Below are 25,668 nucleotides of genomic sequence, written 5' to 3'. Positions count from 1 at the left end.
TTTTAAAGAGTGGGGTGACATTTTCAATTTTCTAGTCCTCTGGGATCATGCCAGAATAAAGTGATTCTTGGAAGATCATGATCAATGCATCCATTGTCACTTTAGCAACCTCTCTCAGGACTCTGAAATGAAGTCCATCTGGTTCAGGTGACATATCCACCCTTGAGTTTGCCTAGCACTTTTTCCTTTGTAATAGCAGTGGTACTCACTCCTGCTCCATGACACTTTTGGACCTCCAGCACACTGCCAATTTCTTCCACAGTGAAGACTGATGAAAAGTACTCATTAAGTTCATCTGCCATTTCTTTGTCCCCCATTACTACCTCTCCAGCATCATTTTCCAGTTGTCCAATATGGATTCTCACCTCCCTTTTACTCTTCATATAATTGAAAAATCTTTTAGTATCCTGCTTTGTAGTATCGGTTAGTTTGCTCCCACGTTTCACCTTTTCCCTACTTATAGATTTTTTTTAGTTACCTTTTAGTGGATTTTAAAAGCTTCCCAGTCATCCAACTTTCCGCTCACTTTTGCCATCTTATATGCACTTTCCTTGGCTTTTATGCAGTTCTCAACTTCCCTTGTCAGTCATCTTGCCTACTCCTGCCATTTGAGAACTGCTTCTTCTGTGGGACATATCTATGCTGTGCCTTGTGAACTGCTCCCAGAAATTTCAGCCATCTTTGCTCTGCCATCATCTCCGCCAGTATCCTCCTCCAATTCACCTGGAGCTCCTCTCTCATGCCTCTGTAATTCCCTTTATTCCATTGTGATACTAATACATGCGACTTGTGCTTCTCCCTCTCAAACTGCAGTATGAATTCAATCATATTATGATCACTGTCTCCTAAGGGTTCCTTTATGTTAAACTCCCTAATAAGATCTCAGTTATTACACAACACCCTTTCTAAGAGCCTGATAGGCTCCAGCGCAAGCTACTCTAAAAAACTATCTCATAGGCAACTCCTCACCACCCCCCACATTCTTCTAGCAAGTACAGGCCTAGATCCATCAAACGTTCTTCATATGATAATCTTTTCATTCCCAGAATCATCCTTGTGAACTTCCTCTGAACACTCTTCAATGGCAGAGGGCCTAACTCAGGAGGATGCAATACTGGACCTCTTCTTAGGTGAGCGAGGCAGGGCAAGTCAGGGAGCACTTTAGCTCGAGTGACCATAATTTATTAGTTTTAGGACAGTAATGGAAAAAGATAGGACAAGTCCACAGGTTAGAGCCGTAAACTGGAGCGGGGGATTTAAGCAGAATTTAGCAAAGTTCAATTGGATAAGGCTACCTGAAGGGAAAGGAATGCATGGCATGTGGGGGACGCTCAACAGTATGCTATTAAGAGTCTGAGCAGCATGTTCCTGTGAGGGTGAAGAGTAAATCTGGCAAGTTTAGAGAAAGCAGACTGACAGATATTTAGGCTCTGTTGAGGAAAAGAAGGAAGTAGTCAGGAATGAGTGAATCCCTTGATGACTGTAAAATGATTAAGAACTCACTCAAGAAGGAAGTCAGAAGGGCAAAGAGAGGATATCGTTTGGACCTGGTAGGCAAGTTTACAGAAAATATCAAGAGGTTCTATAGATGCATTAAGAGTAAAAGGAGGCCTAAGTTGAGAGTAGGTCCCCTTAGAGATCAGCTGGGTTGTCCATGTCTTGAGCTGCGGGAGATGGGTAGGATTATTAATGAATATTTCTCTTTGATGTGTACTGAGGAGAAAAACCATGGTTGCTCATGAGATAAGGAAAACAAGTGGTGATGTTTTGGAGAAAATTCATATTACCAGGGAGGAGGTATTTGCAGCCTTACAGCGCATTCAAGTGGGTAAATCCCCAGGTCCTGACCAAGGGCATCCTCAGGATTTGTTCAAAGTTCAAGGTGAATTTATTGTCAAAGTACATGTATGTCACCACATAACAACACTGAGGTTTGTTTACCGGCAGGCATATTCAGTAAATCCAAGACCACAATAGAATGAATGAATGACTCCACTAACAGGATGGACAACCACACAATGTGTAAAAGACAGCAAGTTGTGCAAATACAGAAGAAAATAGTCATTATAAATAAATAAACAATAAATATCAAGAACATGAGATGAAGAGTCCTTGAAAGTGAGTCCACTGGTTTTGGGAACAGTTCAGTGATGGGACACATGAAGTTGAGTGAAGTTGTTCCACCGGTTCAAGAGCCTGATGGTTGAGGGGTAATAACTGTGCCTTCTTCCTGATGGTAGCAGCGAGAAGAGAGCATGACCTGGATAGTGGGGGTCCCTATCATGGATGCTGCTTTCTTGGGATAGCGCTCTATGTAGATGTGCTCAATGGTGGAGAGGACAGTTAGAGAAAAAATTTTAGAGGCTCCTGCAGAAGTGCTTGCTTTATCATTAGCATCAGAATTGGAGCAGTGCAAAGCTAGGGAGCATAGGTTTAGGGTGAGATATTTAGGGAAGTCGACTGAGGTGTAGGAAACAGATTTTAGTACCAATAAGAGCCATAAAAGACCTTAAAAAGCCATAAAGATAGGAAAGATGAAATACGAAGGGAAGCTTGCCAATAATATAAAAGAGCAGACAAAATATTTTTTCAGATCTATAAGGAGTAAAAGAAAGATGAGAGTCGATATCAGACCGCTGGAAAATAACACTGGAGAGTTAGTAACGGAGGACAAAGAAATGACTGACGAACCGAAAAAGTATTTTGCATTTCTCATCACTGCGGAAAGCATTAGCAGGATACCAGAAATGCTAGAGGTCAGGGGGCAGAGGTGAGTGTCATTCCTATTTCTAAGAAGAAGGTACTTGGGAAGCTGAAAATTGTGAAGATAGTTAAGTTGCCTGGACCAGATAGACTATACCCCAGGGTTCTGAAAGAGGTAGCTGAAGAGATTGTTGAGGCATTAGAAATGATATTTCAATAATCACTAGATTCTGCAATGGTTCCTGAGGACTGGAAAATTGCAAATGTCACTCTACTCTTTAAGAGAGGAGTGAGGCAGAAGGTTAGTTGGAAAAATGGAGTCTGTTATTAAGGACAAGGTTTTGGATTTCTTGGAGGCACATTATAAAATAGGCCAGAGTCAGAATCGTTTCCTTAAAGGGACAAATCTGTTGGAATTCTTTGACAAAATAATAGGCAGGATAGACAAAGGAGAGTCAGTGGAAGTCATTTCTATGGATTTTCAGAAGGAACTTGACAAGGTGTTGCACATGAGGCTGCTGGTACTATGGGAAAGGTACTAGCATGGATAGAAGATTGGCCGATGGGCAGGATAAGGGGGTCCTTTTTTGGTTGGCTGCCAGTGACTAGCAGTGTTCCGCAAGGGTTACTGTTGAGACTGTTTTTCATGTTATATTTCAATGACTTGGATGAAGGAATTGTTGGCTTTGTGGCCAAGTTTGTGGATGATATGGAGATAGGTGGAGGGGCAGGTAGTGTTCAGGAAGCAGGGTGTCTGCAGAAGGACTTAGACAGATTGGGGGCAACAGGCAAAGAAGTGGAAAACGGAATACAGTGTAGGAAAGTACATGGTCATGCATTTTGGCAGAAGGAATAAAGGCATGGACCTTTTCTAAATGGGGAGATAATTCAAAAATCAGAGGTGCAAAAGGATTTATGAGCCCTTGTGTAGGATTCCCTAAAGGTTAACTTGCAAGTTGAATGGGTGATAAGGAAAGCAAATGAGATATTCGCATTCATTCAAAAAGACAAGAATACAATAACAAGGATTTAATGCTGAGGCTTTATAAGGCATTGGTCGGACAGCACGGAGTAGTGTGAGCAGTTTTGAGCCCCTTATCTAAGAAAAGCTGTGCTGGCATTGGAGGGAGTCCAGAGGAGGCTCATGCGAATTATCTCAGGAATGAAAGGGTTAATGTTTGAGGAGTACTTGATTTCTCTGGGCCTGTACAATGCCGGTGTTTAGAAGAATGAGGGGGCATCTCATTGAAACCTATTGAATATTGGAAGGCCTAGATAGAGTGTATGAGGAGAGGATGTTTCCTATAATGGGGGAGGCTAGGACCAGAGGGCACTGCCTCAGAATTTAGAACAGAGATGAGGAAAAATTTCCTTAGCCAGAAGGTGGTGAATTTATGGAATCCATTGCTACAGGTGGCTGTGCAGGCCAATTCCCTGGGTATATTTAAGGTAGCGGTTGATTGGTTCTTGATTAATCAGGGCATCAAAGATTATGGGAAGAAGGCAGGAGAATGGAGTTGAGAAGGATAGTAAATCACCTGTGCTGAATAGTGGAGTAGACACGATGAGCCAATAGCCTAATTTTACTCCTACATCCATGGTCATAGCCGAAGTGCAAGCTCATGCATTTGGTTAGTTGGGCACTAGGGAATGCAGTGGGTATAGAGGGACATAGGAGTACAAGTGCATAGCCTGTTGAAAGCAGCATCACAGTTAGACAGGGTGGTGCAAACGTCTTTTAGTATACTGGCTTTCATCAGTCAGGGTGTTGAGTACAGGAGCTAGAACATTAGGGTGCAGTTGTACAAGTTGTTAGTGAGGTCACACTTGGAGTACTGTGTACAGTTTTGGTCAGCCTATGGTGTGTTTAAACTCCTAAAAGAGCAGAGAGCTTTATGAGGAAGATTCAGGGATTGGAAGGCCTGAGTTATTGGGAGAGGTTGGCCAGGCTAGTTCTTTATTCCTTGGAACATAGGGGAATGAGGGACAACCATATAAAAGTGTTTAAAACTATCTGCGGCAAAGGTAAAGTGGGTGGTAACAGTCTTTCCTATTGGGTAGGGCATTGGTTGAGGGAGAGAGAGCAGAGATATAAAAGGACCTGAGGGGCAACTTTTTCACACAGAGTGTGGTGAGTCGTTGGAATGAGCTGCCAGAGGAAATGATTGAGGCAGGTACAATAGTGTCATTTAAGAAACCCTCGGGTAGGTACATGGAGGGGTGGGGTTTAGAGGAATGTGGGCAAAATGCAGGAAATTGGGACTACCTGGGGGTGGGAAGGAGAACAGGAGGCATTGTCATCAGCATGGAGTCATTGAGCCAAAGAGCCTGTATTTCTTTATAACTCTATGACACAAACCTCTGGAAGAATAGTTATATTTTATTATGGAACTATGTGACTTAATTTCAGAATCCCCGCAGTGGGAAATATCCTCTCTACATTTATCCTGTCACTTTCCTTTCCTTCATATCAAATGGAGAATTTCGTTTTGCCATTTTTTTCTCATTTACTGAACATATTATCTCTCTACAGACTTTTTATCACCTCCTAAAAATGATGCATCTGTCATTGCATCATCATAAGATCAAGTGACAATTCAATAGACCCATTCATCTAAAGCAGTTATGTCGTAAATAATTGAAGCTCACAACTTCAGTTTCTGTGCATCACACTGGCAACTGCTTACTAACGTGATACATAGAAACATAGAAATCTACAGCACATTACAGGCCCTTCTGCCCACTATGTTGTGCCGACCATGTAAACTAATCTAGCACCTGCCTAAAATTTCACTACCGCATTGCCCTCTATTTTTCTAAGCTCCATATACCTATCTAAGAGTCTCTTAAAAGACCCTGTTGTATCTGCCTCTACCGCCTTCACTGACAGTGCTATCCGCACACCCACCACTCTCTGTGTGAAAAACATCTGCTCTATACCTACTTCCAAGCACCTTAAAACTATGTGTTAGCCATTTCAGCCCTGGGGAAAAAACCTCTGGGGAGGAAAGTTCAATGCCTCTCATCAGGTCACCTCTCATCCTCTGTCACCAAGTTCACTCAACCTATTCTCAGAAGGCATGCTCTCTAATCCAGGCAATATCCTTATAAATCTCTTCTGCACTCTATAGTATCCACATCCTTCCTGTAGTGAGGTGGCCAGAACTGAACACAGTACTCCAACTGGGGTCTAACTAAGGTCTTATATAGCTGACCTATATAAATAGGTCCCATTTATCTCTGTTCTCTATTTTCTGTTGGTTAGCCAATTCTGTATCTGCAGCCACCAACATTATCAGCTCCTTATCATGCAGTAAGCATTCATGTAACATGTTATCAATTGTCTTTTGGGTATCCATCCTTTAACCACCTTGCTCATTGCATCCACAAAGAGCTATTTACTATTCTGTGACAGTCTCTTTTTCTTTTGAAATTGCACCCAATGATTACAATGAAGATGAAGCTGCTTTTCAGCCTCATGAAGCTTTGAGATATGAAGTGTTTCCCTGTGGTTAATTGGGACAATCGTCTGGTATAAGTCACTTGATCTTGCAGGAGAAAGGAGAATATTAATGCCAAAAGCCTACTGTGAAATGATTACAATAGTTCAGATGTTGTGTTTGGATATGTGATATATGTTTTGAGTTGTGTTGAGTTAAATGAGTTCCTAGAATTTCATTTTATTTTGCATAGCTGTTGGAAGGGAAACAATTCTAGTGGTGATTTTTGACTGTGTCTAGTTTTCACCTTTTCATCTCTGATTCAGGAGCCTTGGTGTGCAGAATACATTGCCTCTTTTCTCAACTTCATTCTTTTGGTGTGGTTGTGAATCACTACGCCCTTATCTACATAGGCTCCCCCTGGGTTGTCTCAGTAAAGAATAGCCAATATATGTACCCACGGCAATGCTATATCTTCATAGAGAGGCATCAACCTGATCAAGTGTTCCATACTCAAAATGAACATTAAAATTGTAATTGAATAGCATGATGAACCAAGACTAGTCTGAAAAGGTCAGCTTAACTTCTCAGTAAAGTTGAGGAGCATTCATGTTCTTCCCAATTTTGAGCAGAACATCAAAAAGTTTGTTTGATGTTTTATTTTAAAAAACGTTGATCAATGGATTAGAATGCATGGCTGTTGCAGAGCAAAAATCAATGTATTAATATTATATTGCTCAGCCTTATTAGGTATATATTCTGTGGACTTAACTGATTATGAACTTGGTTGTCTTTTATGGAATATTGAATTCTCATCTTTTCTACTTATAAGGATTATTGAAAAAACTAACAACACTGAAGGTCGATGACAACCAGCTAAATGTTTTGCCCAACACAATTGGAGGGTAAGTAGTAGGCTTTGTTGTGGTGCCCTAAAGCCAAATATTCTGCGAATGTTCACTGTGTTCATCTTTTATTATTTATTTTTAATTATCTATAATTAATATGTCAATAGTTAATTATTGAGAATCATGTCCATGACATTCTAAAGCGGGAGAGTGAGCAGACAGATGTCTTGGCATATATTGGTACCAATAATTTAGGAAGTAAAAGAGAGGAGGTCATAAAGAGAGAATGTAGGAGGGCTAGGTAGAAAGCTGAAAAGCAGGACCTCCGAAGTAACAATCCCTGGATTGCTGTCTGTGCATGCACCAGTGAGGGGAAGAATCGGATGGTTTGGCAGATGACTGCGTGGCTGACGAACTGCTGTAGAGGGCAGGGCTTCCGATGTTTTGGTCATTGTGTTCTCTTCTGGGGAAGGTATGACCTGTACAAAAGGGACGGGCTGCACTTGATCCTGAGGGGAACCAATATCCTTTCAGGCAGGCTTGCTAGAACTGTTGGGGAAGGTTTAAATTAATTTGGCATCAGGACAGGAACCAAAGTGATAGAGCTGATTATAGGGATGTTGGTTTACAAGCAGAGGTAGTGTATAGTGAGACTATCATTAAGGGCAGGCAGATGATAGGGCAAAATAGCAGTCAGTGGGATGGATTGCAGTGTAAAAGGGGAACAAAATTGAAAATGGTGACAGATATAGGACTGAAGGTGTTATATTTGAATGTACACAGTATATGAGAAAAGGTAGATAATCTTGTAATGCAGGTAGAGATTGGAAGGTATGATGTGGGTATCATGGAGTCATGGCTGAAAGACAGTTGTAGTTGGCTGCTTAATATCCAAGATACACTATCAAAAGGACAGGGAGGTAGGCAGAGGAGGAAGAGCGGCTCTTCTGGTTAAAAAAAAATGAAATTATTTCTTTAGAAAGAGGTGACATAGGATCAGAAGATGTAGAATTCTTGTGGGTAGAGTTAAGAAACTGCAAGGATAAGAAGACCCTGATGAGAGTTATTTACAGGCCTCTGAACGGTAGCCAGGATGTGGTCTACAAATTACAGCCTGGTGACAGATAAAACATCAAAAATGCAGTCATACGTTAGTCATGGGGGTTTTCAATAAGCAGGTAGTTTGGGAAAATTAAGTTGATGCTGGATCCCAGGAGAGAGACTTTATTAAATGCCTCCAAGTTGGCTTTTTGGAGCTGCTTGTCATTGAGCCCACTAAGGGATCAGCAATTATGGATTGGGTGTTATGTAATGAACTGAATATGAATAGGGAGCCTAAGATAAAGGAACCCTTAGGAGGTAGTGATCATACTATAATAGAATTCACCCTGCAGTTTGCGACAGAGAAGCTAAAGTCAGATGTATCAGTATTGTAATGGAGTAAAGGGAATTACAGAGGCATGAAAGAGGAACTGGTCAAAATTGATTGGAAGGGGACACTAGCAGGGAGATGGCAGAGCAGAAATAGCTGGAGTTTCTGGGAGCAATTTGGAAAGCGCAGGATAGACACATCCCGAAGAAGAGAGAATATTCTAAAAGCATGGCTAACAAGGGAAGTCAAAGCCAACATAAAATCAAAAGAAAGGGCACATAATAGAGCAAATATTAGTGGGAAATTAGTGGATTGGGAGATTTTAAAAATCAGCAAAAGGCAACTGAAAAAAACATAAGGGGGGAAAGATGAAATATGAAAGTAAGCCAGCCAATAATATCAAAAATGATACCACTCTTTTTTTCAGATATATAAAGAGTAAAAGAGAGGTAAGAGTAGATATTGGACTGCTGGAAGATGATGCTAGAAAGATAATAACGTGGTGGCGGGAGACAAGGAAATGGTGAACAAACTGAATAAGTATTTTGCATCAGTCCTCACTGTGGAAAACACTAGTAGTATACCAGAAGTTCAAGAGTGTCAAGGACCAGAAGTGAGTGCAGTTGCTATTACTAAGGGGATGGTAGCTGAAGCAATTGTGGTGATCTTTCATGAATCAACAGATTCTGGCATGGTCCCAGAGGACTGGAAAATTATGAATCTCTTTCACTCTTCAAGAAGGGAGGAAGGCAGAAGAACAGAAATTATAGGCCAGTTAGCCTAATTTCAGTGGTTGACAAGATATTGGAATTGATTGTTAAGGATGAGGTTTCATGGTACTTGGAGGCACATGACAAAATAGGCCAAAGTCAGCATGGCTCCTTTAAGAGAAAATCTTGCTTGAAAAATCTATTGGAATTCATTTGAAAAAATAACCAGCCAGATAGACAAAGGAGAATCAGTGTATTTTGTGTAATTGGATTTTCAAAAGGCCATTCACAAGGTGCTGCACATGATACTGCTAAAAAAGATATGAGCCCATGATATTACAGGAAAGATAGAGCATTGGCTAATTGGCAGGAGGCAAAGAGTGGGAATAAAGAGATCCTTTTTAGATCGGCTGCTGGTGACTTGTGGTGTTCCATAATTTGGGACTGCTTCTTTTTATGTCGTGTGTCAATGATTTGGATGACAGAATTGCTGGCCTTATGGCCAAGTTTGCAGATGATATGAAGATTGGTGGAGGGGCCGGTAGTGTTGAGGAAACAGGAAGGTTGAATAGGATTTAGACAGATTAGGAGAATGGGCAAGAAAGTGGCAACTGAAATACAATGTTGGAAAATGCATGGTCATGCACTTTGGTAGAAGGAATAAATATGCAAACTATTTTCTAAATGGGGAGAAAATCCAAAAATCTGAGATGCAAAGGGACTTGGGAGCCCTTGTGCAGAAGACCCTAAAGATTAATTTGCAGGTTGAGTCGGTGGTGAAGAAAGCAACTGCAATGTTAGCATTCATTTCAAGAGGACTAGAATATAAAAGCAAGGATTGCAGAAGGACTTAGACAAATTAGGAGAATGGGCAAAGAGGTGGCAGATGAAATATAGTCTAGGGAAGGGTCTGGTCATGCACTTTGGTAGAAGGAATAAAAGCATAGACTATTTTCTAAAAGGGCATTCCGTTTAGGTTAACTTGCAGCACACCTAAAATGCTGGTGGAACGCAGCAGGACAGGCAGCATCTATAGGAAGAGGTACAGTTGACGTTTCGGGCCAAGACCCTTAGGACGAAGGGCCTCCGCCCGAAACATCGACTGTACCTCTTCCTATAGATGCTGCCTGGCCTGCTGCGTTCCACCAGCATTTTGTGTGTGTTGCTTGAATTTCCAGCATCTGTAGATTTCCTCGTGTTTGCGAGGTTAATTTGCAGGTTGAGTTGGTGGTGAGGAAGGCAACTGCAATGAAAAACTCATTTCAAGAGGACTAGAATATAAAAGCAAAGGTGTAATGCTGATGGTGCACCAGGCAATTTTGAGCAATTTTGAGCCCTTTATTTAAGAAAGGATGTGCTGACATTGGAGAGGATTCAAAGGAGGTTCATGGGAACGAAAGAGTTCTCATATGAGCAGTGATTGAAGGCTCTGGGTCTGTATGTGCTGGAATTCAGAAGAATGAGGGGGATTCTCATTGAAACCTATCGAATGTTGAAAGGCCTTGATGGAGCGAATGTGAGGAGGAGGATGCCTCATTTGGTGGAGGAGTCTAGGACCAAAGGGCACAGTCTCAAAATAGTGGGAGGTCCATTTAGAACAGGGATGAGGAATTTCTTTAGTCAGAGGATGGTGACTCTGTGGAACTCTTTGGCACAAGCAGCTGTGGAGACCAGGTCACTTCGTGTATTGAAGGTGGAGTCTGATCGATTCTTGATTAGTTAGGATGTGAGGGGATATGGGGAGAAGGAAGGAGAATGGGGTTGACAGGGTAACAGATCACCCATTATGAAATGGTGGAGCAGACTAAATGAGCCGAATGGCCTAATCCTACTCCAATGTCTTATGTTCTTATGGAGAATTGTCTCAAGTATAATTAAAAGGCCCTTGGATTAAATACGTGAAGGTGGAAAAGTACTTGACCTCAGTATTCCAGCTCAGTTATGCAATATTAATATTTAAGGATTTGGCTTAAATTGCTATTCATGTAGATCTTAGATCTTCAGATTTGATCCTCAAGTGGTGTGGAAATAAATTGAGCATTGACTTAAACTTTAGTGAGACAAATCCCATTGCATAGCAGAAGGATAGGATTTCTACTATGCTGTACTTTTCCTCTTTGTTTCTGAAATCTGTCAAGCCAATACAAAACATTATGTAATTTCAAGCAAGTGTAAGTGAATAGAGTTTTCAAAAATCTAAAACAAATTAGAATCAGGCAGCGACCACAATATTAATGATGTTTGCAGATCAAATTAGTTACCTTCAGGAGTTCCTTTTAATTATAGTTTGAATGATTCAAATCCATTTTAAAGTTTAAGCTGGTTCCTTTGGACATAAGGGGACTTGTAATTTTAAAAGTTTTTCGATAAAGTTTCTTAACTTAAGAAGTTGACTATGATACAAATATTCAGAATTGTATTAAAAATAGAATTAGGATTAATGTAACTGGATGTGATATGGTCAGTGGCAGAAGGGCCTGTTTCTGGTCTCAGCAGGTAGACATGTCTATTTCCAGCCCCTATGACATTATTCAATGAATGTATGACTCTGCACAGTTTAGTGAAATTTTTCTGGTTATTTGAAATCACTTAAAATATTAGATATTGTAATCAAAAATAATATTTTTGTGCTAAGCTATTTTTAGCTCTATTAATTAAAATGAACTGTTAAAACCTGAAAGATTTTCCCTGATATATTTAAAAGAATTTCTAATTATCCATGACAAAGTTTATATTTGACAATATGCAATAAATGTAAGCAGAAACTTGATAGTTTTCAATTTGCACCTAGATTAGCTATTTTGCCAAAAATAGAAACCATACTTTATTAATGTTTTAATAATTTAGATTCTGAAGTCACAATGGATTTCAAAAGTAGATTAACTATGCTTTCTTCTCTTTACCAGTCTTTCTGTTTTGGAGGAGTTTGACTGCAGCTGTAATGAACTTGAAACACTTCCCCACACTATTGGATACTTGCACAGCCTCCGAACCTTTGCAGCTGATGAAAATTTCCTGGTAGAATTGCCCAGAGAGGTGAGGTGGCTTTTGGTATAACCATGTGATTTTAATTATAATTTAAATTAGACATAAACTCCCTCATCAAAAATATGAAAACCACAAGCAAATTACTTGTCAAATTGCAGGTTCGGTGAAAGGTGGGCTAAATCAGGACAAATGTTTTCTCCTCTAACTTTCCTGTCACTAATTAGAAGCTACTTCAGAAATTATGTGCCTACAACCTGCAATTAGTCATCCATTATTCCTGAAATATTTAAGATGAATTTGATAACTTGATGCTGATCAGACTTGTTGACAACAGCCCATTGCTTAACACTTCAAAGATCCACTTTCCTATTACAAATCCTTCTCCTATTGTAAATGGTATCTAAGATCTTTGGTCCCTTGCACCACCCCATCCCATCACTTCACCCACTGCTCCTTGCTCCAAGTCTTCCTTCCTTTCTGCTGTACATGAGGTCTTAAAGGTTCAAGTTGTATCTTGTATTATCTAGTCTGCATCCTCTTGAGTAGTGTTAAATTCTATACACCCTAACTCTTCACTTGACCATTTCTCTTTAAAAAGTATAAATTTATTTTATTCATTGCATATTGATTAGCCAAACATGGCCTTCTAGTAATTTATTGCTTCCTAATACGATAAGGTCTAAAATATTCAACAGACAAGTATTTACTGTGTTTCAATATTGATTGTACGTTTAAATTTCCTTAAGTCATATTCAATATTCTACAGCAGTTTAAAAATAAAAAAGTAACTGAGTTCTAATTATGAATATTCATTTTTAGTCGAGATGTTTCAATTCAAAGAGCACTGACTCCAGTCCTGGGGAAAGAGAGAACTGTTTTTTTGGCATGGGCTCTGATCACTGACCTGTCACACTGAATAACTAGGGCTGCAATAATGGACTTGAACCACCTTCTCCACCACCGCACACCCCCAACTATTTGTTTTAAGTGTGGGGAAATGCAGGAGTGTAAAGAGGAAGGACAAGTAATAGTGCAATGCAGCAGTATGAGTAAGGTACACAAGTGAAAAGACATAACGTATAAAATTAATGGTGCAGCAGCAAAGAAGGGCTGGAAGAATTGTGAATATCAAATTAGGAGCTAATTACCTGAAAGCACAAGATATTTACTGTTTAATAATAAGGATGAATAAGTGCATTTAGATATACAGATGAACTGAACTTGATCTAATAACCTCTACAGAGATGTCTCTGTAAAATGACGAAGGCTGCAAAATAAATGTACATATGAGATTGCAGAAAAATTTAAAGAATGGAAAGCATTGTCAGGGCTGGTTAATTTAGGGAGAAAGAATCTTGGCTCAGAATATGAGGAAGTGCGGTTATTTGGGTGAACAGACAGAATATATACTGGTAAGAGTGATTTATACCAGCTCCCATTTCACTGTCCTCTCTCCGCCCCAACGATGATAACAATATTGTTGAATAGGCAATGTGTACTGGAGGTTTGTAACAAAGCTAATATATTAATCATCTGGGATTTTAATTTCAAATATAAATGACAAAGGTAGTCTTGAAGGTGAGATCATAGAGTGCATTGTAAATTGTTATCCCATCACTGAATAGTCTATCTGAAATGAGTTTATATGATAAGATTAATCAGCCATCTTTTGGTAAAGAATTCCCTGGGGAAGTGTGAGAACAATTTATGATTTCATTTTACATTCAGAATGAAAGTGACAACTTAAAGCCACAAACTAGAATCTTAAACTCTAATAGAGGAAATTGCATGGGTGTAAGGTCAAGTGGGTTGAATTTTGAAACCACTATAGTAGATAAAACTGTAGCCGAGGTGCAAAGATATATTTTCTAATTCTCAATGAACACACATCCCACTGAGCAGGAAAACATTCTTGGTTAAAGTGATCTTTCCTCATTATTTGAAGAAATGAAGGATGGTATTGCTTTGAGAGCAAAACCTTATAAAGTTGCAAAGATTAATAGGTCTGAGCTTTAGGCATACTGTTAGAAACCAGCAAAGGATTGTGTGCAGTTCTAGTCGTTGCATTACAGGAAGAATGTGGAGGATTTGGAGAGGGTGCATAGGATTGCTAAGACTGGAGGACATATTATAGATTAAAGGTGATATTAAGGTAGATTTGGAAGGCTATATTTTTTGCATAATAGTAGTTGCCTAGAATGTGCTACAGATACAACAGCAATATTTAACAAGCATTTAGACAGATACATGAACAGGCAGGGAATGGAGGGATATAGATGATAAACAGGCAGATGTGATTAGTTTACTTTGGTGATTTGGTCACCACAGATTTTGTGTTGTACTGTTCTATGTTCTCTGATAACAAGATGATGTTAAAGAGGCAGAAAATAAATTGTGAGTGAGACCCAGGAAGAAATATGAAACAGGTGTGAGACGATTTAATGTTCATGATCAGAGGGTTCTCGGCAGCTTCATTTAGAAAGTTAGCAGCAGGTACAGCAGTTATTAGGAAGGGAAATACAATGTTTTTACTCGGGGCACAGAAAGAAATTTGGAAATGTTGCTGCAACTGGATAAGCCTTTGGCAAGACCATAGCTGGAATAGTGCATTCAGTCTTGACCTTTTTTATTTAAATCTTGTCTAAATTGTTGCCTGGAATGGGGGAATTGTCTTACAGAAATAGATGTGCAGAATGCACCTATTATCTATAAGACGGCTTGACTGATTGATTACTGTGAGAATGCTTCCCATGATAGTAAATCGAGAATTGAAGTGCACATATTCTTTGCATACTTTATGTGTTAGTTACACCAGGTCAGCTTCTACTTGTTCCATTCTATATTAAATTCTTATGAAATCTTATTGACAGAAAGGCCACAGTCAGTTCATGTTGACAGAAGCATTTCTTGTTCCATCACACTGAGCACCAGAGCTCCTCAGGGCTGTGCGCTCAGCCCACTGTTGACACATGACTGCACTGTAGATCCTGTTCAAACTGAATCAAGTTTGCTGATGATGCACCAGTGACTGGCCTTATCAACAATGGCAACGAGATGGCATACAGAGAGTACAACAACTTGAGTGTCAGTGTGATCAAAGAGATGATTGTGGTCTTCAGGAAGCTGCAAGCTGACCATTCCTCTCTGCACATAAACAGCTCCTCCTTTGGGAGAGTTAGCAGCACCAAGTCTCTGGGCGTTCACATAATGGACGATCTCACCTCTTCGGTTTAAAAAGCAGGCAGCCTCTGTCTCCACTTCCTTCCCCCCCATTTTAACTAACTTTTACAAGAGCACCGTCAAGAGTGTCCTGACCAGCTTCACTGTCTGGTACGGGAATTGCAAGGTATCTGACTGCAAATCTCTACAAAGGATTGCAAGGACTGCTGAAGGGATCATGGGGGGAGGGGGAGAGGTCCCTCTTCCACCCAATAGAGATTTTTATTAGTAGCGCTGTGTACACAGGATCCTTCGCATTGCAATTAATCCCTGCCCTCTGACCAGCAATGTCTTTGACTCCATGCTGCAGCTTTAGGACAAAAGCTGTCAGGATGGCCAACAGCTTCTTCGCCCAGACTGTAAGACTACTGAACTCCCTGCCGTCACCCAGGTCTCATCACATATGAAGCATCAGTACCATTATTTTAATTTGAGTTATAAATGCACCTTTTTGTTTGTTGATTTATTTGAGATAATGTTAGTTTGTGTTTTGTGTGTGAGTTACAGTATATGTACTGTGTTGTGCACCTTGGTTCAGAAGAACATTGTCTCATATGGCAGTATGATTGAACGACAATCAATTTGAACTTGAAATGCCAAAGAATAGTGAAAGGAGATTTCCACAACACTTTTCTTTATCTTTGAATCCCTACATCTGTAATGGCAAGGTCAGGATTGGGAAGTTGTCATGCTGATGGTAATCGGGAATTGTAAGGAATTGTCCTGGTTTTTTTCATCCTGCAGCAATTCAAATATTCTGCCTTATTCACAATCGGAAGCTGTGAAAATGTGGTGTGCCAAATAGGAACACATTGCTGATGAGCAGAAAGGTATTGAGAAAATGCCCTTTTAATGCCAGGATTACTGAGATTGCATCATACTCTGATCACTCTTAACGTCACACTCCGTCATGTTACTGCTACACCTCTTTCGTATATTTCGCTGCAGACTGTTGTTACAATGTTTTTCTCAAATGTATACATGACTAGTCCTGCAATGTCCTCAACCAACACTGAGAGTAAATTCTGAGTGTGTCAGCTGTCATTTGTCATACTTGTCATCGTGGTCAAGTTTTCAGGGTCAATGACTTTTTACATGGAGCTTCAATCGTAATAATGGCTTCTTTGAGTCTTCTTACAAAAACTCTGCAACATTATCTAGGTCTTCAGTTCCCAAGTAACATGCTCCAGATCTTAAAACAAATCAAACGTGTTGCTAAATGGAGGTCAGGAACTTCATCACAGGGAGAAAAGAAGCCCACAGACCAATATCATGATGAAATTTAGGACAAATGCATTCAGGTTAGCTTTTGCTTCATTATTTTGTTCTCATTCATTAACAAAATGATGGAAAGTATCATTTGTTATATATCATGTGACACTGACCAATAACCTGCCCACAATGCTTGCTTAGGCAGCTTGGAGGATACTTAGTTCAAACAAGGGCAAAAGGTCTGAATTGTAGGCATAAGGGTGAGTGATCGTGATATCAATGTAGCATTTGACAGAAGGTAGCATCAAGGTACACTTAACATTGAAGTTATTGGAAATCCAGGGGTAAGTTTCCTATTGGCTTGTATCTTTCAAAATCATTTGTAGGCCAGTCATCTTTGTCCCAAGGCATTGTTCTGGCAGGTTGAGGCTGTTCCGGGTCTGACAACCATTTAAGTGCTTCTTCAGTGGCTTTACCCCTTTACAATTGCACTACCACCATTTCTGTTCCTTCTGCTCTGTTCCTCTTTTGCTATTTTCTCAAGTCATGAAGCAATTAATATAAACCTTCATCTAGACAGGAGAGCATTCAACACAGATTGATACTTGGTTATTATCAGTCACATCATAGTTTCATATAACCGCTAGTCACTGTCTCCATTCATTTTCCAGATTCCCTACCATCAATATCCTTTTTGGGGGGAGGGTTAAGGCTCTCTTGACAATCTGCACTGGACAGGCCGCACAGATAATATGACTACAGGAGTAGGTTGAAGGTTGGGAATTCTGTATTCAATGATCATTTTGTTTCTTTCAAAAACCTTTCCACTATCTTTACATGTAACAAGTCAGGAATACTGTTGAATATTGTGCACTTGTCAGGATTAGTGTGCGTCCAATTGCACAAAGCAACCTAAAGCATTCGCTCCTTCTCTGTCCAGCACATTGCATTGCAACAACTTGCTAAGGCTTCTTCAACAGCATCTCATAAACCAATGACTACTTAGAAAAATAAATGCAATGATGCACAGGAATCCACTACCTGCACATTCCTTTGAACACCCCTTTTAGAATGCCCCTTTAGAACAGAAATGAGGAGGAATTTCTTTACCTGAAGGGTAGTGAGTCTGTGGAATTCATTGCCACAGATGCCACAAGCCACTCAGTTTATTTAAAGTGGAGATTAATAGGTTTTTGATTAGTAAGGGCATCTCAGGTTATGGGAAGATCAATGGGGCAGAGAGGGAAAATAAATCAAACATGATTGAAAGATGGAGCAGATTCAGTGGGCCAGATAGTCTAATCCTGATCACATGTCTTATGATCTTTCCAAATCACGCACAATCCTGAGTTGGAAATACATTATCAGATTCCTGTCACTGTTGGATCAACATTCCAGAATTTTCTATCCAGCAGAATATGGGAGCAAATGAAACACATCCACTAGCTGGGGGATTTTAGAATTCTGATTGCTAAAATGCCTATGTATTTATTTATTATTCAATCATGTTTTTTCTTTCCTGTGATGTTTAGATAATCCAACTTTCTAATGATATTTATTTACCTTCTTTCAATTGAAAAAGAATAATATATAATATAGGAATTGAGAATCAAAATCAGGTTTAATATCACTGCCAGATGTTGTGAAATGTGTTCATGTAAATCATCCATTAATGTATATTACCTGAATGATCATGAACTATATCCCAAAGGTACATGAACTAATTGGCTTAAAAAAGGCTACAGAGAGCCTTTAGTAAAATAAGGGCAATAACTGCACAATATTATTGATTGAGATTTTATGTCAGACTTTTCCTAAATGTCAAAAGATCATTGATACAAAGTTTTCACAGATTATCATAATGGTACATACTAATAAAAAGTAGTCTCATTTGAATAATTATAATTGTCAAAATGTAAATATGAATAATTATCAATACTAGGTTGCAGCAGTAATTGTGAAGCACTTTGATTTTAGGCAAGTGATCATTTAAAAAGGCACTGCATGAAATCGTTTCTCAGAGGATAGGTTCTGAAGAGAATTAAAATGCAATCATTTGCTAATATCTTTTCAATACAGATTGGAAGTTGTAAAAATGTGACTGTTATGTCTTTACGGACAAACAAACTGGAGTGGTTGCCTGAAGAGATTGGACAGATGCAAAAACTGAAAGTGTTAAATTTAAGTGATAACAGGTAATAAAAACTTTTGACCTTGTAGAATATGTAAAATACATGCATGTTAATACTCTGCTATATTACATTTATGTTTCTAAATCACAGATGGCTATACACTTGCACAGCAACTTTAAAGTATGTGTTGCTGGGACATAGAATTCATTCTCATTGTATTCTCATGCAATTTTTGTATTCTCGTCATTATTTTTAATGTTATTGGCACAATTAGGGATAAGGTTATATTCAGCCTATTTCTTTCCCTAGGTTAAAATTTATGCTTCTGGAATAGGACCTGATGCAAAATAGATTTAAAATTAAGGCAAATAAAGGACATACAATACAGGCATTGTTTATTTGTCAGTTGGCAGAATGCATGCCTTCACTTTCTCAAACTCTGGATTCTTATCTCAGTTGGGCTTTGATGCAGGAAAAACCAAGAAACTTCCAAGGTATGGTATTAAACAATAGACACGTAGAGGAACCACATTCCAGAGGCCTACCAAAAACAGCCCACTTAAATGGCATGGAAACATGTGAGAGAGGTGAATAAGAGTAGGGAACCTTTTCTGAGATGCCATGTGTTATAGCACCAGCATTCAGCCTCAGAAAAGTCGAAGCACTCTCTAAATTTTATTCTGGCAAGAAGCTACTGGCAAATTGCAACACAACAATGAGGGAAATAGAAGTTTTGAATGGCTTATTTTCAGAGCTATCATTATTTTAAGTCAAGAGCAGTGAAGACAACTGCCAGGGACCATTGTTCTCCTATGTTGAAACTTAAGAACTTGACTTACACATCCTGTATTGTGTTAACAGTATGATAACAACTGGACCTGCATTGTTACAGTGCTACACTTGGACACATTATGGGCTGTATTCATTTGGACCTATGGATGATCTTCACCGAGGCCTGTCAGTTTCAGAGCACATAGTAATGACTATTATTTCAATGAACATGGTTGGGATTGGTGAGGCAGAAAATTTGGACGAGGGGGAAGCTTCTTGGTTATGAGGAGCAGAGGGCTGCAAGGTCAATACCAAATAAGTTGAAGGATATGTCTCAAGTAAGGCATGCATTGATTGCAATGTTGACAAGTTGTTTCTGGGAAGAGTTATAATAGTTAAGTATGATCATTTCCAAAATATTCCAGCTTAAAAATTAACTGAGAAATAAGGTTGTAAAGAATCCTTCAATAGTACCTTTTAGCTATCCTACATGTATTCCTCTTTTCTTCTTTATAGATACTCTATCATATGTGAGTGCAAATACCCAGAACAATTAAAAGGCAGAGAAGTCGAAAGTACACCACAGTGTTAATAGTGCCTCATTTAAATGCAACAACACATTTTGAGTCTGATTATTCCTAAAAGCAGATATATAATTGCGAACTGATTTGGGTAGGAAGTTATGTGCCTGCTAACTGCCAAAATATAGGCGAGAAACAAATGAGAGATTGTTTAATACTGCTTGTTATTCCTGCTTCTGTGGAAGAAGAAACTGTAAAGTAGGAATTAAGCCCAAAATGCTCCATCATCAGGCATAGCAGAGATTGATTGCTTTAGGAATAGAATATTCTACCCACAGCCCCTCTCTGAATTAATGACATACAATGGAAAGTTTTTTTTTAATTTCGAAGTCTAAAAATTTATGTGAACCAATGATTATCACTGATCTTTCAGTGATTAAGGCATGCATTAAATTTCCAAGAGAGTATGATACAATAACAGCTAATGTATGATATTATGTGATTTAGAATTTTGGTATAGTAAATTAATTTCTAAATTAGAATGCTGCCATTACTTCTTCCAGAAATTGTTATCGCATTAAATTATATGGTAAATAATGGTAGCTGCAAAATATCTCCAAAGTTAGCACAAATTAAACACCATTCTCTCATGCCAGTCAACACACACAAATCAAAGATGCCCGTTGTGGTATTACAGATGTTAACTGGTGGGTTGCAAATATTTTTTGTGCATTTTTAAGATCCGGGGAAATTTACACATTGTGGCAAATGAATAATGCAACAATCAACATGGGAGATGTAAGCAAGTAAAAGGACTGGAGTTATTTGGTAAATGCAACTGATGAACACAAGGTACATGTGGAGGCCTCTGAGTGTAGTATGGTTTTACTAGTAAAATGTGATTCACAGTCTGTATTATTAATGGTAATTTGTAAAAACTTAGTTGATCTACACCATTTTGAAAAGTGTCAATTTCCTTGGCTAAGAGAGCATGTATCTGCATCCTGGATTAACATCTGCAACTTGGACTATATATACTGTTCATCAGGAACATGATGAATTCATTAATTCAACCCAATTTAATTTGAATAACCTTATTACAAAGCAATTTCTCTTTAATGTCAGTAATATCAGACCAAACATCAGAATAGGGAAAAAAATGTGATATAAGTGACTTTGACTGTGGAATGATTGTTGGTGCCATATGGGGTGGCTTGTGTATCTCAGGAACTACTGGGATTTTCACTCACAAAAGTCTCTAGAATTTACAGAGAATGTTGAATAAAACAAAAAGTTTCCCGTGAACAGCAGTTATATGGGCAAAAACACCTTATTAATCAGAGGTCAGAGGAGAATAACCAGACTGATTCAAGCTAATAGGAAGCTGACAAAAACTCAGATGACACATTACAACAGTGGTGTGCAGAAAAGCATTTCTGAAAGCACAACACGTGAAACCTTGAAGTGGATGAGCCCCAACAGTAGAAGACCACGAACATGTGCTCAGTGGCCACTTTATTATTAGGTACAGAAGGTACATTATAAAGTGGCAACTGAGTGTAAGTGTTCAGTTAGCTGACCTCAGAATTAGCCTTTGCATTCATCAAAGAGGAAGGCAATTACAGCTATGGTTCCTGCTCCTAATCATTTTACAGAACTATTTTTTTTAGAAATCAGTGATACAAAACCTCAGGCAACATTGTTGGTGCACATACTTGAAAGATAACCACATAAAAGATGAATTGGACAGTGCCGTCTTGTATCTGTATTGGGAGGGAACTGGGAGATGAAAGAAAGATGCCATGGCTGTGGATTATCCTAGGTTTTATTTGAGGGGAAAAAAGATGATTGTTTACATCGTGGAAAACACTCAGGAAGAGTGTTTTCGTTTTGCTTTTCCATTTTTTTCCCCACTGGCTTTTGTTGGTATATGACTTCACTCATGCAGACAACATTTTTGAGTGTATGGTTGAAGAGTCTGCAGGTACTTGTATTAGTAAAATAGGTGTTACAGAGATGTGCTTTTGACATTTCTGGAAAAGTCATCAACATGAGAGAATTCACTTCCTCAACTGGAACTGATACAAAATTGAAAAGAAAAAAAAATCATTGAAATTAAAAATAAAATCATCTATGGCCCATTTCATAAAGTTTAATGTTAAAATGCAGTGTAATAATTTACACCTTAAAAAAATTCCACTTTTATTTTGTGCTCTTTCCTTTGGAAGAAGAGATGATTGATCCTTTTTTGTGTAGCACTATCTTGTAGTTGCCAGCCTCCTCCATTCTTTTCATTCTGGGAGGGAATACAGATACTCCTCCATATCCTCTACTGTTTTTTAATCACGACACAGGCAACAAGACCTGGATTTCTCTTTGAGGCAGATGGCCTATCAGTTGCATCACTGGAGGGGAGCCTCTTAAGTGGATGAGGTGAGAATCGCACAAAACACCTTAAAGATTAGGTTAGTCACCATCACAGCAAACTCATAACTAAAGCAGGTTACCCAGCAGCGATAATACCAGAGTGTTAAACCCTTGAAAAGGAGATCTGTTTTCAAATGTGGTCTCCACTGAGACAAATCGACAGAATTTCAACTGTTAGATTATCTATGCAAGAGGAAAATGGTTACAGGTCTTTCACAGCATTAGTCACACATGCCTTTTGGCTCTCTAACAGTGTGTTGGAGATGCCCACCAGTTAGGTCATTTTCTTCTCCTTTCTGTGGAGAGCTGCATGGATATAGTTGTCAGTCTGTGAATATTGGAGAAACTAGTGTGTAATTAAGCATGGGGAGTCTAATAATAATGGTGTGATGTTGAATGCCTAAGTCATTATCTCAAGTTGATTTTAGTATACCTTCTTAGAATATGTTGAAAATAATTTATTTGAAGATATGAAAGTCACAACCATTTTTTTACATTTGGAATACTCTATCTTGCATTTTGTAAAACAATTGAAAAATACCTATATAATTTGATATTTGTTTTGGAAGTATGTTTAAAACAACAGTAACTACATAGGCAAACCAAAGAGGACCTTGTTTATTTGGCATTTTTGCATTCGTAGCTTTTCAGAAATGATTTGCAAACCATCAGAGCTTTTAACTAGTAAAATTATAATGGTAAACAATGACTTTTGTGTATAAAACGACTGTGATCTATAAAATAATTGTTTTTTTATATTTTTAGGTTGAAGAATTTGCCATTCAGTTTTACTAAACTTAAAGAACTGGCAGCATTGTGGCTATCTGATAACCAGGTAATGAAACATAAATATTGTCAAAAGAAAAAGATACCAAATAGCGTCTAAGATAAATTATACTTACTTCAGCATCTGACTGTAGAGAAAATCCTTCTCTACTTGCAACAGGTGGAAAACGTAGGAAGAATTTTACATTCCCCACTTTTCCTCTTTTGCTCACATTCAGGTGCAGTAGGCATCATTAGCATCACCAGGTTGAAAAATTGTTGTTGCATGGGGGAAGAAGATCAAGATCTGAACTGTTACAAGTTAGGCGGAAACTAAAGGGTCAATGAGGTGAGTGAGAAAAGGGAATGGAAAAAGTTTGTGGAAGGATTAGAAAAGAAAGCTGGAAATGTTAAAGGGAAAATAAGCAAAGGATAAGGAGAGTGGGAATGAAGGGAAATAGGAGAGGGACACGACTTAAAGGAGAGGAAATGGGAAAACATACAGCAAAAGAGAATGTGAAGAAAATGCGATAAGGGGCAATTGACGGCATTGCAGGGACAGAATGAAAATGTGATAGTGAGTTTAACAAAGAAGGCAAAATGAATGACAGTAAGGGGAAATCTAAAAGGATGAGAGCTAAGGAAAGGTGGAATTGAGAAATGAGAAGAAAACAGAAGTTGGTAGCAGTTATGGAGGATAAAAGTGGAGGAGGTGGCTAGTAAGCATTATTGCATGAAGGAAAGACCACAACAGCATTAATAGAGAAGGACTGGGGCCAGCAAGTGCACGGCACAGAGAGCTTGGATTAACTCTGGGCACAATGAGTAACAACTTTATCATGACAAGGAGAAAAAGCATTTCAGCAGAAAAGTGGAGGGGACAAAAATCAAAAACTGAGCTGGTAAGAATGAACTAAAGTTGAAAGTAAAATTTATTATCAGAGTACATACATGTCACCACATACAAAACTGAGATTCCCTTTCTGTGGGCATCCTTAGTAAATCTACAGAACAGTAATTGTAAACGTCAGGACCTGTAAACAAACTGTGCAACTGCAGATACAATAAATTGCAATAAATAATGAGGATGAAATAACAAGCTAAAAGAATTCATAAATGAGTGTAGTTATCCCTTTTTGTGCAAGAGCCTGATGGCTGAGGGGTGGCAACTGTTCTTGAACCTGATGGTGAGAGTCCTGAGGCACCTGTACCTTCGACCTGATGGCAGCAGCAAGAAAAGAGCATGGCCTGGGTGGTGAGGATCTTTAATGATGGATGCTGCTTTTCTGCGGCAACGTTTCATGCAGATATGCTCAATGGTTGGGAGGGCTTTACCCATGATGTACTGGGCCATATCCACTACCTTTTGTAGGATTTTCTGCTCAAAGGCATTGGTGTTCCCATACCAAGCCATTATGCAGCCAGTCAGCACACTTTCCGCCACACCCCTATAGAAGTTTGCCAGGTTTTTGATGACACGCCGAAACTCTGCAGACTCCTGAGGAAGTAGAGGCAGTACACAGAAACATAGAAAACCTACAGCACAATACAGGCCTTTTGGTCCACAGAGTTGTGCCGAACATGTCCCTACCTTAGAAATTATTATGGTTACCATAGCCCTCTATTTTCCTAAGCTCCATGGACCTATTGAAGAGTCTCTTGAAAGACCCTGTCGTATCTGCCTCCACCACCATTGCCAGCAGCCTATTCCACACACTCACCACTCTCTGCGCAAAAAACTTACCCTTGACATCTCCTCTGTACCTCCTCCCAAGCACCTTAAACCTGTGTCCTCTTGTGGCAGCCATTTCAGCCCTGGGAAAAACCCTCTGATTATCCACATGATCCATGCTTCTCATCATCTTATACACCTCTATCAGGTCACCTCTCATCCTCCATTGCTCCAAGAGAAAAGGCCGAGTTCACTCAACCTGTTTTCACAAGGCATGCTCCCCAATCCAGGCAACATCCTTGTAAATCTCCTCTGCACCCTTTCTATGGTTTTCACATCCTTCCTGTAGTGAGGCGACCAGAACTGAGCACAGTACTCCAAGTGGGGTCTGACCAGGGTTCTATATAGCTACAACATTACCTCTCGGCTCTTAAACTCAATTCCATGCTTGATGAAGGCCAATACACTGTACGCCTTCTTAACCACAGAGTCAACCTGCGCAGCTGCTTTAAGCATCCTATGGACTCGGACCCCAGGACCCCAAGATCCCTCTGATCCTCTACACTGCCAAGAGTCTTACCATTAATACTATATTCTGCCATTATATTTGACCTACCAAAATGAACCACTTCACATTTATCTGGGTTGAACTCCATCTGCCACTTCTCAGCCCAGTTTTGCATCCTATCAATGTCCTGCTGTAATCTCCGACAGCCCTCCACACTATTCACAACACCCCCAACCTTTGTGTCATCAGCAAACTTACTAACCCATCCCTCCACTTCCTCAACCAGGTCATTTATAAAAATCATGAAGAGTAAGGGTCCCCGAACAGGTCCCTGAGGCACACCATTGGTCACTGACCTCCATGCAGAATATGACTCGTCT

At 39.3% G+C, this 25,668-nt stretch overlaps 1 protein-coding gene across 1 annotated transcript in view; it reads left to right on the top strand.

The window, feature by feature from the left end:
* Positions 1 to 25,668, top strand: part of lrrc7 (leucine rich repeat containing 7) — a 631,001-nt gene that overhangs the window by 489,446 nt on the left and 115,887 nt on the right. Inside the window, exons 15-18 of the mRNA XM_072273841.1 lie at positions 6,976 to 7,048; positions 11,980 to 12,109; positions 18,572 to 18,687; positions 23,109 to 23,178. Of these exons, the coding sequence (XP_072129942.1) occupies positions 6,976 to 7,048; positions 11,980 to 12,109; positions 18,572 to 18,687; positions 23,109 to 23,178 (389 nt within the window). The remainder of the gene's footprint in view (positions 1 to 6,975; positions 7,049 to 11,979; positions 12,110 to 18,571; positions 18,688 to 23,108; positions 23,179 to 25,668) is intronic.

Source organism: Mobula birostris, chromosome 12, assembly GCF_030028105.1.
Source record: "Mobula birostris isolate sMobBir1 chromosome 12, sMobBir1.hap1, whole genome shotgun sequence".
In the NCBI taxonomy this organism is placed as follows: domain Eukaryota; kingdom Metazoa; phylum Chordata; class Chondrichthyes; order Myliobatiformes; family Myliobatidae; genus Mobula; species Mobula birostris.
This window is presented reverse-complemented; position numbering and strand designations above follow the sequence as displayed.